The following is a 17,221-nucleotide window of genomic DNA, read 5'->3' as shown; positions in this document are numbered from 1 at the left end:
TCCAGGCCACAGTATTTTTAAAAAATATCTCGAGGTCATCTCAGTGCACAGCCAGGTTTGAGAATCACTGTGCTAAAGAAATTTAGAAAGAAGGCAGGTAGCCCAAATGAAGCTCTGTTTTTTTCACTTTTTTTTTCTGCTATATAATCAAGCGATATAAAAACTGAAACCCGCAAGTACAGAATAATTTTGGGAGGGGTAGCACGCTCCCCAATAGCATCTTCTGTAATGCCTGAATCATAAGATTCTCTGAAGATTCCAGCTTTTCTTTAGAATGGATCCAGGATAACCTAGTTGGTCACTCTTGATACCTTTACTTCTCACACACCACACATCAACTCAAAGACTTTATGTTTTTGATAATTAATTCTCAAATCATTTCACTGTTTTCATTCTAGTACAACCCATTGTTGCCTCAACTTCATCTCTGTGACTGACCCTCATACTGTTTTCTCTGTATCCAGTTTTGCCTTTATTTCATCCAATAACCACAAAGCAACCAAAGAGATATTTTTTTTAAAAAAACATACAAATCTGATCATGTCTTTTCTGTGGTCTACATAGCAAAAAAAAGAAAAAACCCTGCAGCCATCGAGTCAATTCCAACTCATAGTGCCCCTATAGGACAGAGTAGTACTGCCCCATATGGTTTCCAAAGAATGCCTGGTGTATTCAAACTGCCAACCTTTTGGTTAGCAGCCATAGCTCTTAGTCATTGAGCCACCAGGTTTTTCAGTCTACATAGATCCCTCCAATAACTTCCTATTGATCAAAGGCTAAACACTAAACCTCTTATCTAGGACTCCTTGTCCTACAAGATCCACTCCTGCCAACCCTCTAGTCCCATCTTAAGTCACTCATCACATTATTGTACAGTGGCCTCTTTTCATGTTTCCAATGCCAACAGATTCTTCTTTATTTTTACCCTCTCTTTTCCAAACACACCAAACCCCCAAACTCAAATAAATCAGCACCTTCATTTTGTTCATTCCTTTTAAAGAAATCTTCCCTGCTTCCCAAAACTGAGTCAGGTCCCATGCTATACTTTTCATGGCTCTTACCATTGTTTTAATTAATTATTTTAAGCCTCTTCCCTAATTTTTTTTTTTCTCTGAAGACAGAGAACATCTGTATTTTGTTTTCAGAGCCTAGGACAGCTATCACAAGTATTTGATAAATACGATAAATATAAATACTATGAATGAATATGTAGTATGGGATATAGAGATTAGAAAGTCAGATGAGGGACAAACTGCAATGGTTGCTTATAACTTAGGAATATGTGACCCAAGTAAACCTCTCTTCCTTCTTTTTCAATATGTGTCTGTGTCTCTGCAGGTTGTGATTTGATTCCTGTACAGTATCTTCGCTGGGGTGACCCTGAGCCCATTGCAGCTGTGGTGTTTGCCTGCCTTGGCCTGCTGGCTACCCTGTTTGTTACTGTAGTCTTCATCATTTACCGTGATACACCAGTAGTCAAGTCCTCCAGCAGAGAACTCTGCTACATTATCCTTGCAGGCATCTGCCTGGGCTACCTATGTACCTTCTGCCTCATTGCAAAGCCTAAACAAATTTATTGCTACCTTCAGAGAATTGGCATTGGTCTCTCCCCAGCCATGAGCTACTCAGCCCTTGTAACCAAGACCAACCGTATTGCGAGGATCCTGGCCGGCAGCAAGAAGAAGATCTGTACCAAAAAGCCCAGATTCATGAGTGCCTGTGCCCAGCTGGTGATTGCTTTCATTCTCATATGCATCCAGTTGGGCATCATCATCGCTCTCTTTATAATGGAGCCTCCAGACATAATGCATGACTACCCAAGCATCCGGGAAGTCTACCTGATTTGTAACACCACCAACCTAGGAGTTGTCACTCCTCTTGGATACAACGGACTGTTGATTTTAAGCTGCACCTTCTATGCGTTCAAGACCAGAAATGTTCCAGCTAACTTCAATGAGGCCAAGTATATTGCCTTCACAATGTACACCACCTGCATTATATGGCTGGCCTTTGTGCCAATCTACTTTGGCAGCAACTACAAAATCATCACCATGTGTTTTTCAGTCAGTCTAAGTGCCACAGTGGCTCTAGGCTGCATGTTTGTGCCGAAGGTCTACATCATCCTGGCGAAACCAGAGAGAAATGTGCGCAGCGCCTTCACCACATCCACTGTGGTGCGTATGCATGTGGGGGATGGCAAGTCATCCTCAGCGGCCAGCAGATCCAGCAGCCTAGTCAACCTCTGGAAGAGGAGGGGCTCCTCTGGGGAAACCCTAAGGTAAACATTGTGTGGGCATTGGGGGCACTGGCCCCTATAGCTGAAGCAGTGGCATTCACATCCTAGGTCTTTTAAATGGGAGAGAGCTCAGTTAATGAAGCTATGAGAGGCAGGGTGCTAAGAAAAGGGCTTTGGACCTCCTCATTGAATGTTTTTTTGTGGGGTTCATTGGATGTGGGCCCAGTTATGAAGTCCAAAGCTAGAAATGTGGAAGTTTAGGTCTCTGATGAAGCCAAAAGTTACAGTGAAAGGGGTGATGTCAGGATGATTGGAGAGCAGTGTTAAATTGCTTAGCCAAGGCTAGGACCTTGAGGTCCTGAGGGTGCAAAGATACACTGTGAACTAAATTCTACTTCAGCAGAAGGGAGTAGAGAAGAAGGTAGGTGTTAAAAGAGATTATGCTGAGAGCAGGATGCCAAAAGCCAAGAGGCTTATACATCTGATGGCACCTGCATGTGCCTGAATCTTTTCAAGTCCAGAAGAGCCCTTGACTGCCCATCCTATAGAGGCAAAAGAATACAGAGTTTATATCATAATGATTATATCATTAATGGACAAATTGAACTCTTTGGGAAATGGCTAAGCAGCTGAGAAGGGCAAAACAGCAAGGTGGCTTTGCATAAAATTCTCCTAAACAAACAGTCTCCCACTTCCCTGATGCCCATACTTTCATCCCAGCCCAAGCTGACGATCGTCAGTAGTAGTTATTACACAAATGTCATCTGAAAGTGATCTGCAGCCATCAGCCAGTGATCCCCACCCTCCACCATGTGAGGACTTCCTTTTGTGATAAATGATCCTAAAGCACTTCAAAGCAATGGGATCATCTTACCAGTGGCTTGGGAACAAATTCTGAGATATTACAACAGCTACACAGACCACTGAATTGCAATAAGAATTTCCTCTATTTAAGGAGTACATATCAAAAGAACTATTCAGGACATAAGCCCTTCTAACTGTAGGAGAGGGGGTTGATATTTTTTCTAAAAGCTAGATAAATGGAAGAGAAATATCTTTCAAAAGGAAGAGATCATCTAAATGTTCACCTTTAACTTCTCTTAGCTTGCATGACAGGTTGCTCTTTTCTATCATTCCTAATTCTTCAAAGCGTGAATTATGGTGATAATGTAGATGTTGTCTCTGACGAGGTTTGAAAAGGATTCACCGGATACTTGGAGTTTATCTGCACAGCCTATTTCATTTGCATTATGAATTTTATCTTTGCCTCTTCTAATTAGTTTCTAATTCCTCTATACTTCTCATCTCTTTCCATATATATTGCCCAAGGTATTCATCTAAATAACAAGCTTTGGAGGAAACAACTCAACTTTTACTTCCTCAATAAATCCTGGCAATGCCATGGTCTGTACGCTGAAGTCTTTCTATATATGTAACCCAGTGGCATATTTTCCATCTGTCTTCTTAGCTCCTCTCTGAAACATTCTTTTTCAGAAACTTCTGCAAGATCAGCCTTTCATTTTAGCTAAAATACTAATTTTTTCAAACGTTTATTTTATCAGCCAAACCATTTCTTCAAACAAAATCTTCCAGGGAAGCCTGATATATAAAACAGATAGATGGATGGCGGGAGGGAATTGTGAGTCTGTGCCGTAGCATCTAAAAAACTCACCAGGATAGGCTCTTTAAAGAGACACTATGGAATGCTATTGAAGAGTATTGGCTTTGTAGCTGGATTTCTCTGGAGTTTGAGTCCTGAAACTTCCATTCTGTCTCTCTCAGCCTTAGTAACTGCATCCACCAAATTGGGATATCACTCACCTCATAGGACTGTGAAGAGTGAAATAGATAATGGGTATAAAGAAAAGACATAGAGCAGATAACTTTACTGAAGGCAGTGCATACATAGCGCTGGATAGCACTGAGATTCAATCACTGACCAGCTGTTTAACCTGGGCAAATTACTTAACCTCTTTTTTCTTTGGTTTCTTCCTCTGATAAATGGAGATCATGAAATACATACCTCATAGAGTGGTCTTAAGGATTAAATGATTTAGCACATGTAAAATATCTGCCACATGGTAAACACTTCTTAAGTGTTCGCTATTATTATTAACTAAACTAACAATTGTCATTCTTCTTCCAAATCTGAAAGTCTTTGTGTCAGGTGTACAACCAGGATGATCTTAAGAGCAAAGAGATCATAAAAGGCAGTGTAGATCTATACATTGATAATACAGCCTGGGATTTCCAGAGCATCCCTATCTTTACAGTTTTCAGCTCCTTGCCCAGCACAGAACCCACTGTATGTTCTAATTAAATAGGGTAAGCTACTTGGGAGTGGGAATCTTTTCCGCCTTGTTCAGTATTGGGAACTCAATCACCTAGATGGGTGCTCGGCACATAAAAGACACTCAGTAATCATTTGTTGGTATATTTGTTGAATGAATGAATTTGTAAAAGTACTAACATGGTAGGCATTTTTTACTTGTATTTAAGTGTCCATACTACTACCCCCTGTTGGTCCTACCAGCTTTCATAAGATTAAGCCTACGGTGATCTCTATCACAAAAATGCCCAGCACTCAAACGGTCATTGGTCTCTGCTAATTCCATCTACTGATCTCATGCTTTGCTGTAGTTCTAATGTTCCTCTGGTAACAGTATGATTTTCAACTATTTTATTTCTTCTTTAGTAAATAGACAACAAAAAGGACAAAATTTACTGATAGTGCCAATAGGAAACAGGAATTCTGAGGACTGTGTGGCAATGGTTTAACCTGTTTTCCCTACAGGGCCATGCATTTCTTAATGATTGCGTTTTGTGGTCAGTAAATTTGGGTATTAGAATCTCAAAGAGGGTAAAGAGGGACCTATGACAATTGTTGAGTTTTCATTATGTTTTTGTAGCTACAACAGGTAGGCTATAGTCCTTTGTTCCATCAATCAAGATAATCAAATAGAACCTACTTTGGATATGGAGAAGAAGAAAACACAGAAGAAGTTCTAATTCCCTCGCACGAGGGAAATACATCACAAACCTGGTCCGCCTTTTAAGCCATAATCTTTATGGATCAATTTCCTTACTTTCGCAGACAGAAATTAGATCCCAGCTAAAGTTTCTCTCCTCTCTGCCTTCCATGAACCCCAAAACTTAGTGTTTCCTCTGATTCAAAAATTAAGATGGTTACAGCATTAATATAGTATTTATCACATTGTAGCACAGAACTACTTATGTATGAATTTATCTCCCTTTTTAGTTTGTAATTTTCTGAAGGGCAGTATATAGCACACTATCCAGTCACACTGGGGCTCAAATAATGGGAAATGGGTTAACTTGCATGCTTCTATTCTTTTTACACTTATTCTAATTTACTGCCACTAGTTATGCTCCATGAGCCCTGGTGGCGCAGTGGTTACAGTGATCGACTGATAACTGAAAGGGTGGCAATTCCAAACCACCAGTGGCTCTGTGGAAAAAGATGTGGCAGTCTGCTTCTGTAAAGATTTACAGCCTCAGAAACCCCATGGAGTCGCTATGAGTCAGAATCTACTAGACGGCAGTGGGAGTTATGCTCCTAAGGGGTCCTGTCTGCACAGTGGTCAAAGTGCTCAGCTGCTAACTGAAAGGTTTGTGGTTCAAACCCACCAGCCACTCCGTGGGAGAAAGGTGTAGCAGTCTGCCTCTGTAAAGATTTACAGCCTTGGAAACCCTATGGGGCATCTACTCTGTCCTCTGTCCTATGGGTCACTATGAGTTGGAATGGACTCATCAGAAGTGATTTTTTTTTTTTTGGTTTTGTTATGCTCCTCAGGCTTGAAATCTTGAATATGCCAGTAAGCCCTTCTATTAGGACCTAAAGCCAAAACCAAACCCACTGCCATCAAGTTAATTCCAACTCATAGGGACCCTATAGGACAGAGTAGAAATGCCCCATAGGGTTTCCAAGTCTTTATGGAAGCAGACTGCCACATCTTTCTCCCTTGGAGCTGCTGGTGGTTTCCAACCACTGACCTTTTGGTTAGCAGCCAAGCGCTTTAACCATTGTACCACCAGGGCTCCATATTGAGACCTGGGATGGTCTTAAATAGGTAACACAAATCTCTGGATGTAGCTGTTTGGAGAAAAGTAGCTGCTATCCTAGGCTGGCCTGGTTCTACTTTCTTACACTGGTGTATGGAGAAACAGGTTGCTGGAAACTCAGACTGGATCTAGACCCTCTTTCTGGATGGGCCTATGCAAATCCTTTCCATATCTCATGGCAGAGAGCAAGAGCTCATCATTAGGTACTTTTGAATGAAGAAAATAATAATACTCCCCCAAGGTAATAGTAAATATGTTTTCAAAATATAGCTTGTACACACTCTTGGATAAGTGTACATAGCCTACATAGAAAGACCAAACCATAACTTGTTGTCGAGTTGATTCTGACTCATAGCGACCCTACAGGACAGAGTAGATCTTCCCCACAGGGTTTCTCAGGAGTGACTGGTGATATTGAACTGCCGACCATTTGGTTACCAGCTGAGCTCTTAACCACTGCACCACCAGGGCTCCATATAGAGAGACAGTAGATGCAAATACAGTATACTAATTTGTAGTTCTGGCTTTGGAGCCACACCTGCATTCAAATCAAGTTGTATGGTCTTGAGCAAGGTACTTAAGCCTGTTTTTAAAACTGTAAAATGGTAGATAATAATTCCTGTTGTAAAGAGTAAATAAGATAATACATGTTATGTGTTTAGTATCGGCACATAGAAAGCACTCAGTAAATGGTAGATAAATCTTTTAGACTTTCAGAGTCTGAAACTATTTGTTTTGCTTTCATTTTTCCCTTATTACAAGAGCTATGAAGGTAGACTACTCCTGGTTTGCTTGAGGTTCAGTAATGCCAAGGCCAACAGCTCTTCCATTCTCTAGTCCTTTTACTAGTGGTTGGTTGCAAGATAGCTGTCATGGCTAAACATAACAAAAGCCTTTTCAGAGTCCCAGGAGAATTGCTCTTCCATCTCATTGGTCAAAGCTATCTCACGTAACTATCACCCCTAGATTTAAGAGAGTGTGGGTAAGTGTGCATTTAGCTTGTTTAGCCTCTATAATGACTGAAACAGAGAAGAAAATGTCCTGTATTTGTTGAGTAAGTCAATGAATAGTGTCTACCATAGAAAGTGGTAGTAACTAGTAGCAATCATGTTAGGAGCAAGAATTAGGAAGAAGGGAGTATAAAGGAGAAGAAAATGAGGAGGAAGAAGATTGAAAAAACAACTGGAAATCAGTATAGTCTTCTGAAATGCTCCATCTATTATCCATCTACTACGTTCTGCTGCCTTATTGAATATTTAATATACATTATTATTCTAACATCCCTAATTTTCATAAAATATTGCAAGTAGGAACAATCTTCATTTCCATCACTCTGATTTTTTCAGGTGAGGTATTGGAGGCCGAGCCTGGTCAAAAATACTTGCCCATCGTCTCGTGACCAGTAAGTGATAGAATAGCTTTTAACTCAGACCTTAGCTATATTGTAACTAGAGCTGAGCATTTCCCAGAGCACGTCCTTTGGAAATTTAGTCCCACAAATTGCCTCATGAAAAAGAAGTAATTTTGTCAAAGAAGTTTGAAAACCTCTGTCTAATCTAATCCTTTCTTAGAGGTAAACATCTTGCAGTGTAAAAACCATCATTCATTTGTTAACTTCCCAAATTTTTCAGGCTTCTTGAACCCAGGACTATTTTTTCCAAGAAACTCTCTAAACATTCTGAAGAACTGGTGTTCAGAGGGGCACGTTTTGGAAAACATTATCATAGCCAAAAAAGAAGACATATTTCTGGTGCCAGAGGAGTAGTCCATGTCTTTAGTGAGAAGGAGTCCGGAAGAAGCCAACTTCTACACATGGTCATGGACAGAGAATTATTTAGGTTCTCCGAGCACCTAAGAAAAGAACTGAACTAACTCTACCAAATCTAGAGAAGTTAAATTCACTCTCCCTACAGCACAAAGAAGAGAAGTGATCAGAGTAGTCATTCATTTCACTGAAATAGCGAAGGGAGAGTTTTATTTAAAAGGGGGTGAGTCACTATAGATTTTATATATATCTATAGAAACGTGCTATTTATGCCATCAATGTATAGAGGTCCCTGTGATTAACATTTTGGTTCTAGACACTAATTTCCAGTGCAACGTGGTGCAGCATCAAATCACTGTCAAGCAGATAATGCCAGGCTTCCGTTTAAGGCTCTCGGTTCGGCTACAAATTGACAAATGAACACAAAACTAGTTCTGACCTAAATAAAGCATTGAATCTGATGACTTTAGACCTCTGGCTCTATAAACTTCAAAACTGCCAGGGACATGGGGCTGGGGCTTCACAATTCAGTGGATTTTTCAAGGTGAAATTCATGACCCAAGTCTGTAGTTCTAAATCATAAATTTTCTCAGAAGGTAAAACCCTTGGGGATTCTAGTCAGCTGGCAGAAACATTAGCATTGCCTCCACCTTAACTTAATTTTAAAAGCCATCATTTGCCACTTTTGTTTTAATTAACTAATTAACTTTGTTTTAAGTAGCCTTGTCATGAAGACCCACTTAGGCTGCCTGCTAAAGCAACTAACCCATTGCCCAAATTGCAATTTGTCTGGAAAATTGGTTCACTTGTGCGAATTCCAGTATACTCAACTGTTATCAAAGCTGTGATGATTTCCAATAGCTTACATTTCATTAAGAGGTAACTAGTACGTATGAAGTGATGTTCATGCTATCTCCCCCTCCTTAGAATCCTGTCTCTTCCTTCTCTCTCCAGTACCTATTCATCTTCCAAAGTACAGATTCCTCAGTGAAACCCTATTAGGTCAAGCTATTTCACAGATCCTCCCTTATCTAGACTTTTGGAGTATTCATTATCTATGGCATACATTTATCACGTGGTCTTCATACCTTATTCATTTATTATTAATTCACAAACATCTGAGAACGGAGCCTTGCCAAGCACAGTGCTAGGTCCTTGTGGATATGGGGATGAATTGTTTTGTGTAAATGGTTGCAGTAGTTTCACAGCTGGTCTATTTAATGCTATCTTAAACACATTTATAGCTCCCTTAATTCCTAGAATAGCACTTGACACCTAGCATGCTCACTGACCACATATAGGCTGATTGAGTGATGGATTGATTAAGAACCTGGTGGGCCACAGATCATAGAGCTTACACTGCCATCACAGTGAATAAGGCTGCTCACTTTATTTGATTGCCCAGATTTTATCTGATAATACTTTGTCCTAAAAAATTTAAGAAAAAAAAAGTTTTTTCTAAAGCCAAACTTTTTTTTTTTAATAAAGCTTCCATTGAATGCCTGCTCTGTGCCAAGCACTTTTCTAGATACTAATGATACAGAGATAAATAAAGTAACAGTCTTTGAGGAGTTCTCCATCTCCTAAGGAAGAGAGAACTGGAAACAGATAAGACCAATAAAATGATATAGTGCCATGATAGAGGAGTCTACAGTGGAAAAGAGGGCCCCAGAGGTAAAAATAATACATTCTACCTAAAGAGATATAGAAAAGCTTTCCAAAGGAACCAATTCAAGCCAGAGAAACTAAACATTTTAGTCCTTGCTTAGAATCCTCCATAGGCTCTCCACTGGCTGGAAGGACAGGATAAAGCCAAACTTGTTTCAAATGGCAAGAAAGGCTCCTGGTGCTGTGACTCTTTGTCTGACCAGCCTTATTTCTAGCTGCTCCCTGCCTGACTCTCCACACTGATCCGCATGATATTCTTGCTGTCTGGCCTTCAGCAAGACAGCTATTTCCCTATAACATACAGGACCCCTCCTCCCCAACCCTTCCTTTGCCAACTCATACTCAGCTAACACTTCTGCTGAGAAGCCTGTCCGGACCCTCTGAGAATGGGTTAGCTCCTCCTCATGAACCAAATGAACCACGTGCCTACCCCTGCTAGAGCATTTATCATTCTGTGTTATAATTATCTTTTTTAATTGGGAGACTGGATTGATACGTAGCCACAACAATGGACTCATACCAAGGATCATGAAGATGGCATAGCACTGGGCAACATATTGTGTTATACATAAAGTCAACACGTGTAGGAGCTGACTCAGTGGCAACTAACAAAATTGCAAGACTGCTTCACACATACACACACACAGGACAGGGACCATGTCTTCTTTATGTTCTGCGTCACTAGTATCCAGCCCAATGCCAGGTACATAGTACTCGAAATGTTGGATGGGTGGGTGGGTGGGTGGGTGGGTGGGAGGGTGGAGGAGTGGGGAGTGGGGGGTGGATGGGTGGGTGGGTGGGTGGATGGATGGATGGATGGATGGATGGATGGATGGATGGATGGATGGATGGATGGATGATAATGGTGTTTGAAATACAGTGAACAAAGAAGGGTTGAAGATTGAAGACAATTACATTTGTTGAGTCCTTTCTAAGGAAGGGCAAGCCATGTATTTCAACCCCTTATATATTAACTATTCCAAAACAATCTATGGGGTAGGCAGCGTTATTTTTGCCAATTTACAGATAAAGAAGAGGCTAATTTATTTGTTCAAGCCAATATAGCAAGTAAGTAGCAGAGATAGGATTAGAGTTAAGGTAGCCTGGCTTAGAAACCTACACACACAACCAAGAAATATGTTTCTGGTTCCAGTGCTTAACAAACCATAGCCTGAACAAGAAACACTGTGGTTGAATGGGTGGAGCGTGTGACTCTCCCTCAAGGAGTTTCCCTCAAAACTGCTCCTTGGATCTTTATTGCGCTACACTTTCTTGACACAGTCATGCTTTCAATTGAGTATGATTTAATTTGCTTTTTTTGACTGAATGAGTAAAGTACACAGACCCTCTGAGATAAAATTTGGATTTTAAGGGCTGCCTGGAGTCTTTCTAGTTAGTGGTGATATTCAAATATTTACATAGTTTCAGAGAATAAAATCTGACTCATTTTTACTATTTATTGGAAATCCTCGTGGCATAGTGATTAAGAGCTACAGCTGCTAACCAAAAGGTCAGCAGTTTGAATCCACCGGGTGCTCCTTAGAAACTATGTGGCAGCTCTACTCTGACCTATAGGGTCGCTATGAGTTGAAATCGACTTGGTGGCAATGGATTTGTGGTTTTACATATTTATTATAGCCTCACAACTGGACCAATAAGCAACATGATAAATGGAGAAAAGATTGAGGTTGTCAAGGATTTCATTTTACTTGGATCCACAATCAACACCCACGGAAGCAGCAGTAAAGAAATCAAAAGACACATTGCATTGGGCAAATCGGCTGCAAGAGATCTCTTTAAAGTGTTAAAAAGCAAAGATATTGCCCTGAGGACTAAGGTACGCCAGACCCAAGCCATGGTGTTTTCAACTGCCTCACATTCATGGAAAGCTGGACAATGAATGAGGAAGACCGAAGAAGAATTGATGCCTTTGAATTGTGGTATTGGCAAAGACTACTGAATATATCATGGACTGCCAAAAGAATGAACAAATCTGTCTTGGAAGAAGTACAACCAGAATGTTCCTTGAAAGCAAGGATGGCGAGGCTGCGTCTCACATACTTTGGACTTGTCAAGAGGGATCAGTCCCTGGAGAAGGACATCATGCTTGGTAAAGCAGAGGGTCGGCAAAAAAGAGGAAAACCCTCAATGAGATGGATTGACATAGTGGCTGCAACAATGGGCTCAAGCATAACAACAATTGTAAGGATGTCACAGGACCAGCCAGCATTTCATTCTATTGTGCATAGGGCTGTTATGAGTTGGAACTGACTTGATGGCACCTAACAACAACAACATATTTATTATATTTACTAATATCTGTCATTTTATAATTTTAGAAATTTTGCAGAAACTATAAGAATTTGCACTACTCTTCTGTATGATTCTTTTATGCCTAGTTTATGCCTAATCTCACATGAAATCTCATGCAATAGGTAAGGAATCCTGGTGTTTCCCACCTTAGTTCAGCCTCGTTTAATGCAGCCTGTGTTTTTAGTATAATCACTATATACTGGATATATTGCTGAGTTCAGGGAATATAATGATACAACACACAATCCTATCCTTTGGAGAAGCTCACAGAGACTGGGTGAGACTAACCATAAACGAATTATCAGCTTTTTTTTTTTTTTTTATAGTGCATGAAGTGATAAAGGAGAGTGAAGCTTAGGGAAGTCAGTGGTCACTAAAGGAGCACTGATTACAATCTAAGGTTCTGGGAAGAACTCCTGGAAGGGTGACACCTGGGGTGAATCCCAAAGGATGATGTAGAGAGCCAGGTAAGAACCATTGGATACACTGTTCTGGGGGAACAACATAAACAACAGCCCAAAGGAATGAAACAAGGTGGCATCTGCAAGGAATTGTTGTTAGGTGCTGTTGAGTCGGTTCTGACTCATAGTGGCCCTATGCACAACAGAACAAAACACTGCCCAGTCCTGCACCATCCTCACTATTGTTGCTACGCTTGAGCCCATTCTTGTAGCCACCGTGTCAATCCATCTCATTGTGAGTATTCCTCTTTTTCACTGATACGCTATTTTACCAAGCATGATGTCCTTCTTTGGGGACTCATCCCTCCTGATAATATGTCTAAAGTACGTGAGACATAGTCCCACAATTCTTGCTTCTAAGGAGCATTATGGCTGCGCTTTTTCCAAGACGGACTTGTTCATTCTTTTGGCAGTCCGTGGTATATTCAATATTCTTCACCAACACCACACTTCAAAGGCATCAATTCTTCTTTTGTCTTCCTTATTCACTCACTATCCAGGTCTCGTATGCATATGAGGTGACTGAAAACACCATGGCTGGGTCAGGCGCACTTCAGTCCTCAAGGTGGTATCTTTGTGCAAGGAATTAGAGCCTGTAAAATGTGCGTCAGCATATAACAGGAAATGAGGCTGGAGAGGCAGATAGGAAGAGGCAAAGGAGGCATCTTTAAGCTTAGCCTCAGCCAACCTCCTTTCAGGTCCTTCAGTTTCTTTTCAGTAGCTTTTCTCCATGCTAAAAACCAATTTTCCACATCCAATGCCTCATATCCAATTGATATTCCAATACCAGCTTGATGCCTCCTTGCGCCATCTACAAGCAAAGCTTAATTGTCCTTTGTCCTTTTTCCTCTGTTATAAAATGTATGTTAAATTGTGCTATTATGATAATGATTATTAATGGCTTATTTCATTCTTCATATAGTAAACACTTACTGACCAACTATTACAGATACTCTGCTAAGTACTTTTACATATATTAACTCACTGGATTGTCACAGATTATTTTATAATAGAAAATATTTTTTCCCTATCCACAGGTAAGAACAAAATAAAAAGCTAAAGCACACAGAGTCTACCAATTGCTGTCCAGTCAATTCTAACCCATGGTGACCCCGTATGTGTCAGAGTACATCCATAGGGTTTCTGGTGGCTGATATTTTGGAAGTAGATCAGTAGGCTTTTCTTCTGAAGCATCTCTGGGTGGACTCAAATCACTAACTTTCAGTTAGCAGCCAAGTGCTTTAAATATTTGCATTACCCAAAACCAAAAAAAAAAAAACCCGTTGCCGTCGACTTGATTCCAACTCACCCAAGGACTACTTAAATGCTAGCCATTTCTACTGTATATCTATTAAGTGATAGAACCAATATTTGAGATTCAAACCTAGATCAATATGTCTACAAAGCCCCTTTAATTCCAGTATTGTCTTTCTAATGGATTCCTTTTCTCAACTATTTATCCCATTTTTTTTTTTTTTGAGAAATAATCTCACCAAGAATGTATTTCTGCTATGTATTGATACTTAATTTTTATTCCTAAAGAAATGACCCTAATGGTGAACTTTTTTTTTTGGGGGGGGGGATATATACAGCACAAGAAGCCCTGGTGATACAGTGGTTAAAGTGCTCAGCTGCTAACTGAAAGGTCTGTGGTTTGAACCCACTAGCTGCTCTGCAGGAGAAAGGTGTGGTAGTCTGCTTTCATAAAAATGTACAGCTTTGGTAATGCTATGGGAAAGTTCTACTCTGCTCTACAGGGTTGCTATTAGTCAGAATCAACTTGATGGCAGTGGGTATATAAAGCAGCAAAGTGATATCACGCATGGAACAAGGTAGGCTGTCAATGCCCTTCGTTTTATAACTCAGCAGAAATAGTATGATATAGAGAAACGAGAACACAGACATGGATTTTAATGCTGGCTCTGCCACTTACAAGCTGGGACCTTGGAGAAAGCATTTAAATCTCAGGGCCTCTGGAAAATGAGGACACTAATATTCATCTCACAAGGTCCTCGTGAGCATAACAGAGTATGCCTCACAGTGCAGACCCAGGACATGTGAGCTGTCCTTTTTTTCTAATCATGTGGTCATCTCAGTTCATGTCCACCCAAAACACAGTCCTGGTGACATAATATCATTCTCTCAGGGAAGTTACTGAAATGGAAGTACTTGGCTTTGGGAATTCTGCCTGCTGTACTACTAAGTCATTGCTATATATCCTGGGGCCCCATGACCCTCCAAAGTTCCATTACATTCTGAGTTGGCAGGTTAAGAACCTTTTGTAAAAGTTGTTTTTGAGAAGTCATGCTTTCCTCAGAATCTAAAGGTGGCTTGTGGGTTCTAGCCATCTTCCTGGTTCCCATGTGGTTTTGGCAGTACATTTATAGATCCTTACGGGAAATTTTTTTTTTTTTTTTTTTTAACTTGGCCCAGAACATGTAGATCCATCTTCACCTAATTACACAGAAAATACAAGATGAATCACTGTGGGAATATTTTAAGGCTAACATAATATGAAATGCTCCTTGGTAAAGCAAATATGTATCCACTTTGTTCATTTATGCTTAGCCGGAAAAAAAAGCAATTGAAGGAAAACAGTTACGGTGTCGCTCATTGCTCAAGCTTCCTGCCTGGCCTTGCTCTTTGGTGGGGCAGCAGCTTGCTCTGGATGGCAGGAGCTGCCAGAGAGCATGACTCCCGCTCCGCTGAATTAAAATGACACCGCCAAAAGTGCAGACTGATAATGGGTCTTTTCTCCTATTTGCTATTCAGGTAGCTTTTTTAGTTTGAGTTAAAAAAAGAGAGGCCATGGCTTGGTAAACAAACAGATCTGTTACTGACCCTGCCCTTCTGAAATAACTAAAAAGCAAACCTGCTGAATATAATGAAGCTCTCAGTGAAGACAAGAATAATTAGAGCCGGCATTTGTTAAACAAGTTTCAATCATGTGTGAGACACTCTTCTATGTGTTTTGCATCGTGTTATCTTATGGCATAAGGCTCCCAACTCCAGAGTTTCTGATTCAGTAGGTCTGAGGTCAGGCTGAAGAATTTGCAAGTTCCCAGGTAATGCTGATACTGCTGGTGTAGGGATTACACTTTGAAAACGAGTTTACATATTCTAAACTCACACCTTGTGAACTAGATACTATTATCATCCCTGTTTAAAAAATGAAAAAACTGATGGCTTAGAGATTAAGTGAATAATGACCCTCCAAAACTATCCACGTCCTAATCCCTGATATCTGTAAATATGTTATTTTACTTAGCAAGAAAGAATCAACGTTGCAGATGGCATTAAGTCATTAAGGTTGCTTATCAGCTGACCTTTAAAATAAGATTATCCTGGATTATCTGGTTGGGCCAAACGTGGAAGAGGGAGGATAAGGGTTGCAGTGATGCCACGTGAGGTTCAGCGGATTCAGCTGATCATTGGTGGTTTTGAAGACAGAAGGAGGCCTCGAGTCAAGGAAAGAAGGCAGTCTCTAGAAGATGGAAACAGCCAGGAAATAGATTTCCCCTTAAGAGCCTCCAGAAAAGAAGACAGCCCTGCTGATATCTTGAGTTTAGCCGTGTGAGACCAGCAGACATCTGACCTACAGAACTGTAAGGTAATAAATTCGTATTGTTGAAAGTTACTAAATTTATGGCAGCTTGTTACAGAAGTAATAAAAAACAGATACACACTCATAAGATCTAGAGTTCCAATGAATAATCCTTTTCTGATTACAACTAAAAAAAAAAAAAAACAACTAGCCTTTTAAAATACTGTTTTCGACGGCAACAGGTTTTTTATACTATTCTAGCTCAGGCAGAGGGAGAGAAGAGAATTTGGTCTTCCCCATCCAAAACTCCTGCAAATTTCCGTGACACTTTACAAGCTTTTACTCTGGTCATATTTATTACACAGTATGTCACTGTGTTTCTGACCCTGCCCCCAACATTTTATCTGACATCACTGAGGGCAAGAACAGATATTTTCTTATCCACCCGAGGTGAGGTTGGCTGTGGAGCCCTGGTGGTGCAGTGATTAACAACTTGGCTGCTAACCAAAAGGTTGGCAGTTCTTGGCAGTTTGAATGAGTAGGTGCTCAGTAAATTGCTTTTGTGGTAATAAAAACCAAAACCAAACCCGGTGCTATCCAGTCGATTCTGACTCATAACGACCCTATAGGACAGAGTAGAACTACCCCAGAGTTTCCAAGGTTGTGGAGATCAAGCCCTACTGAGCACTCCTACTTATTCTCCTAAAAGGATATAAATGTGCCCGCTGCTCTACACCATCCATCTTAATGTTCCCCTGTGCTGGGTCCTGTCCACTGGACTCTGGATGCCATCAGGGTCATGGTCAGTAACCAAGGAGAGCAGCGCTACACTTGGCCCATTGGAGGAAAGTCAGGCACAGCGGACAGTGTGGTCTGACTCAGGCAGTCACATTGAGACACTGTGAAGAAAAGCACAGCAGGGGCAAGTGAGGGAAATGAGAGGGGACTTGAGTTCAGTGTGAGCTGTGGACACCTCTCTCAGGGACAGTCCAGCCATTGGGTACAGCCGAGTCTGCAGCCCTTTGCTGGAGAATGGAGCAGGGCAAAAGTCGGCTTTTCTCCTCCACGCACATAGCCGTTGCCTGCCAGGACAACAAAATGAGAACCAAATGTTCTCGGCCAAATGGACTAGCAAGCACTTCTCCCTTTTT

At 40.8% G+C, this 17,221-nt stretch overlaps 1 protein-coding gene across 6 annotated transcripts in view; it reads left to right on the top strand.

Moving 5' to 3' along the window:
* The window catches only part of GRM5 (glutamate metabotropic receptor 5), a 553,359-nt gene that overhangs the window by 485,499 nt on the left and 50,639 nt on the right, over window positions 1-17,221 (top strand). For all 6 annotated transcript variants that reach the window (XM_064288813.1, XM_064288812.1, XM_064288816.1 and 3 more), the window contains exon 7: window positions 1,339-2,278. In XM_064288813.1, coding sequence (XP_064144883.1) covers window positions 1,339-2,278 — 940 coding nt within the window. The remainder of the gene's footprint in view (window positions 1-1,338; window positions 2,279-17,221) is intronic.

The sequence above is a fragment of the Loxodonta africana genome, chromosome 7 (genome assembly GCF_030014295.1).
Source record: "Loxodonta africana isolate mLoxAfr1 chromosome 7, mLoxAfr1.hap2, whole genome shotgun sequence".
Lineage (NCBI taxonomy): Eukaryota > Metazoa > Chordata > Mammalia > Proboscidea > Elephantidae > Loxodonta > Loxodonta africana.
Note: the sequence above shows the minus strand (reverse complement) of the source record. Positions and strands in the feature narration are given on the sequence as shown.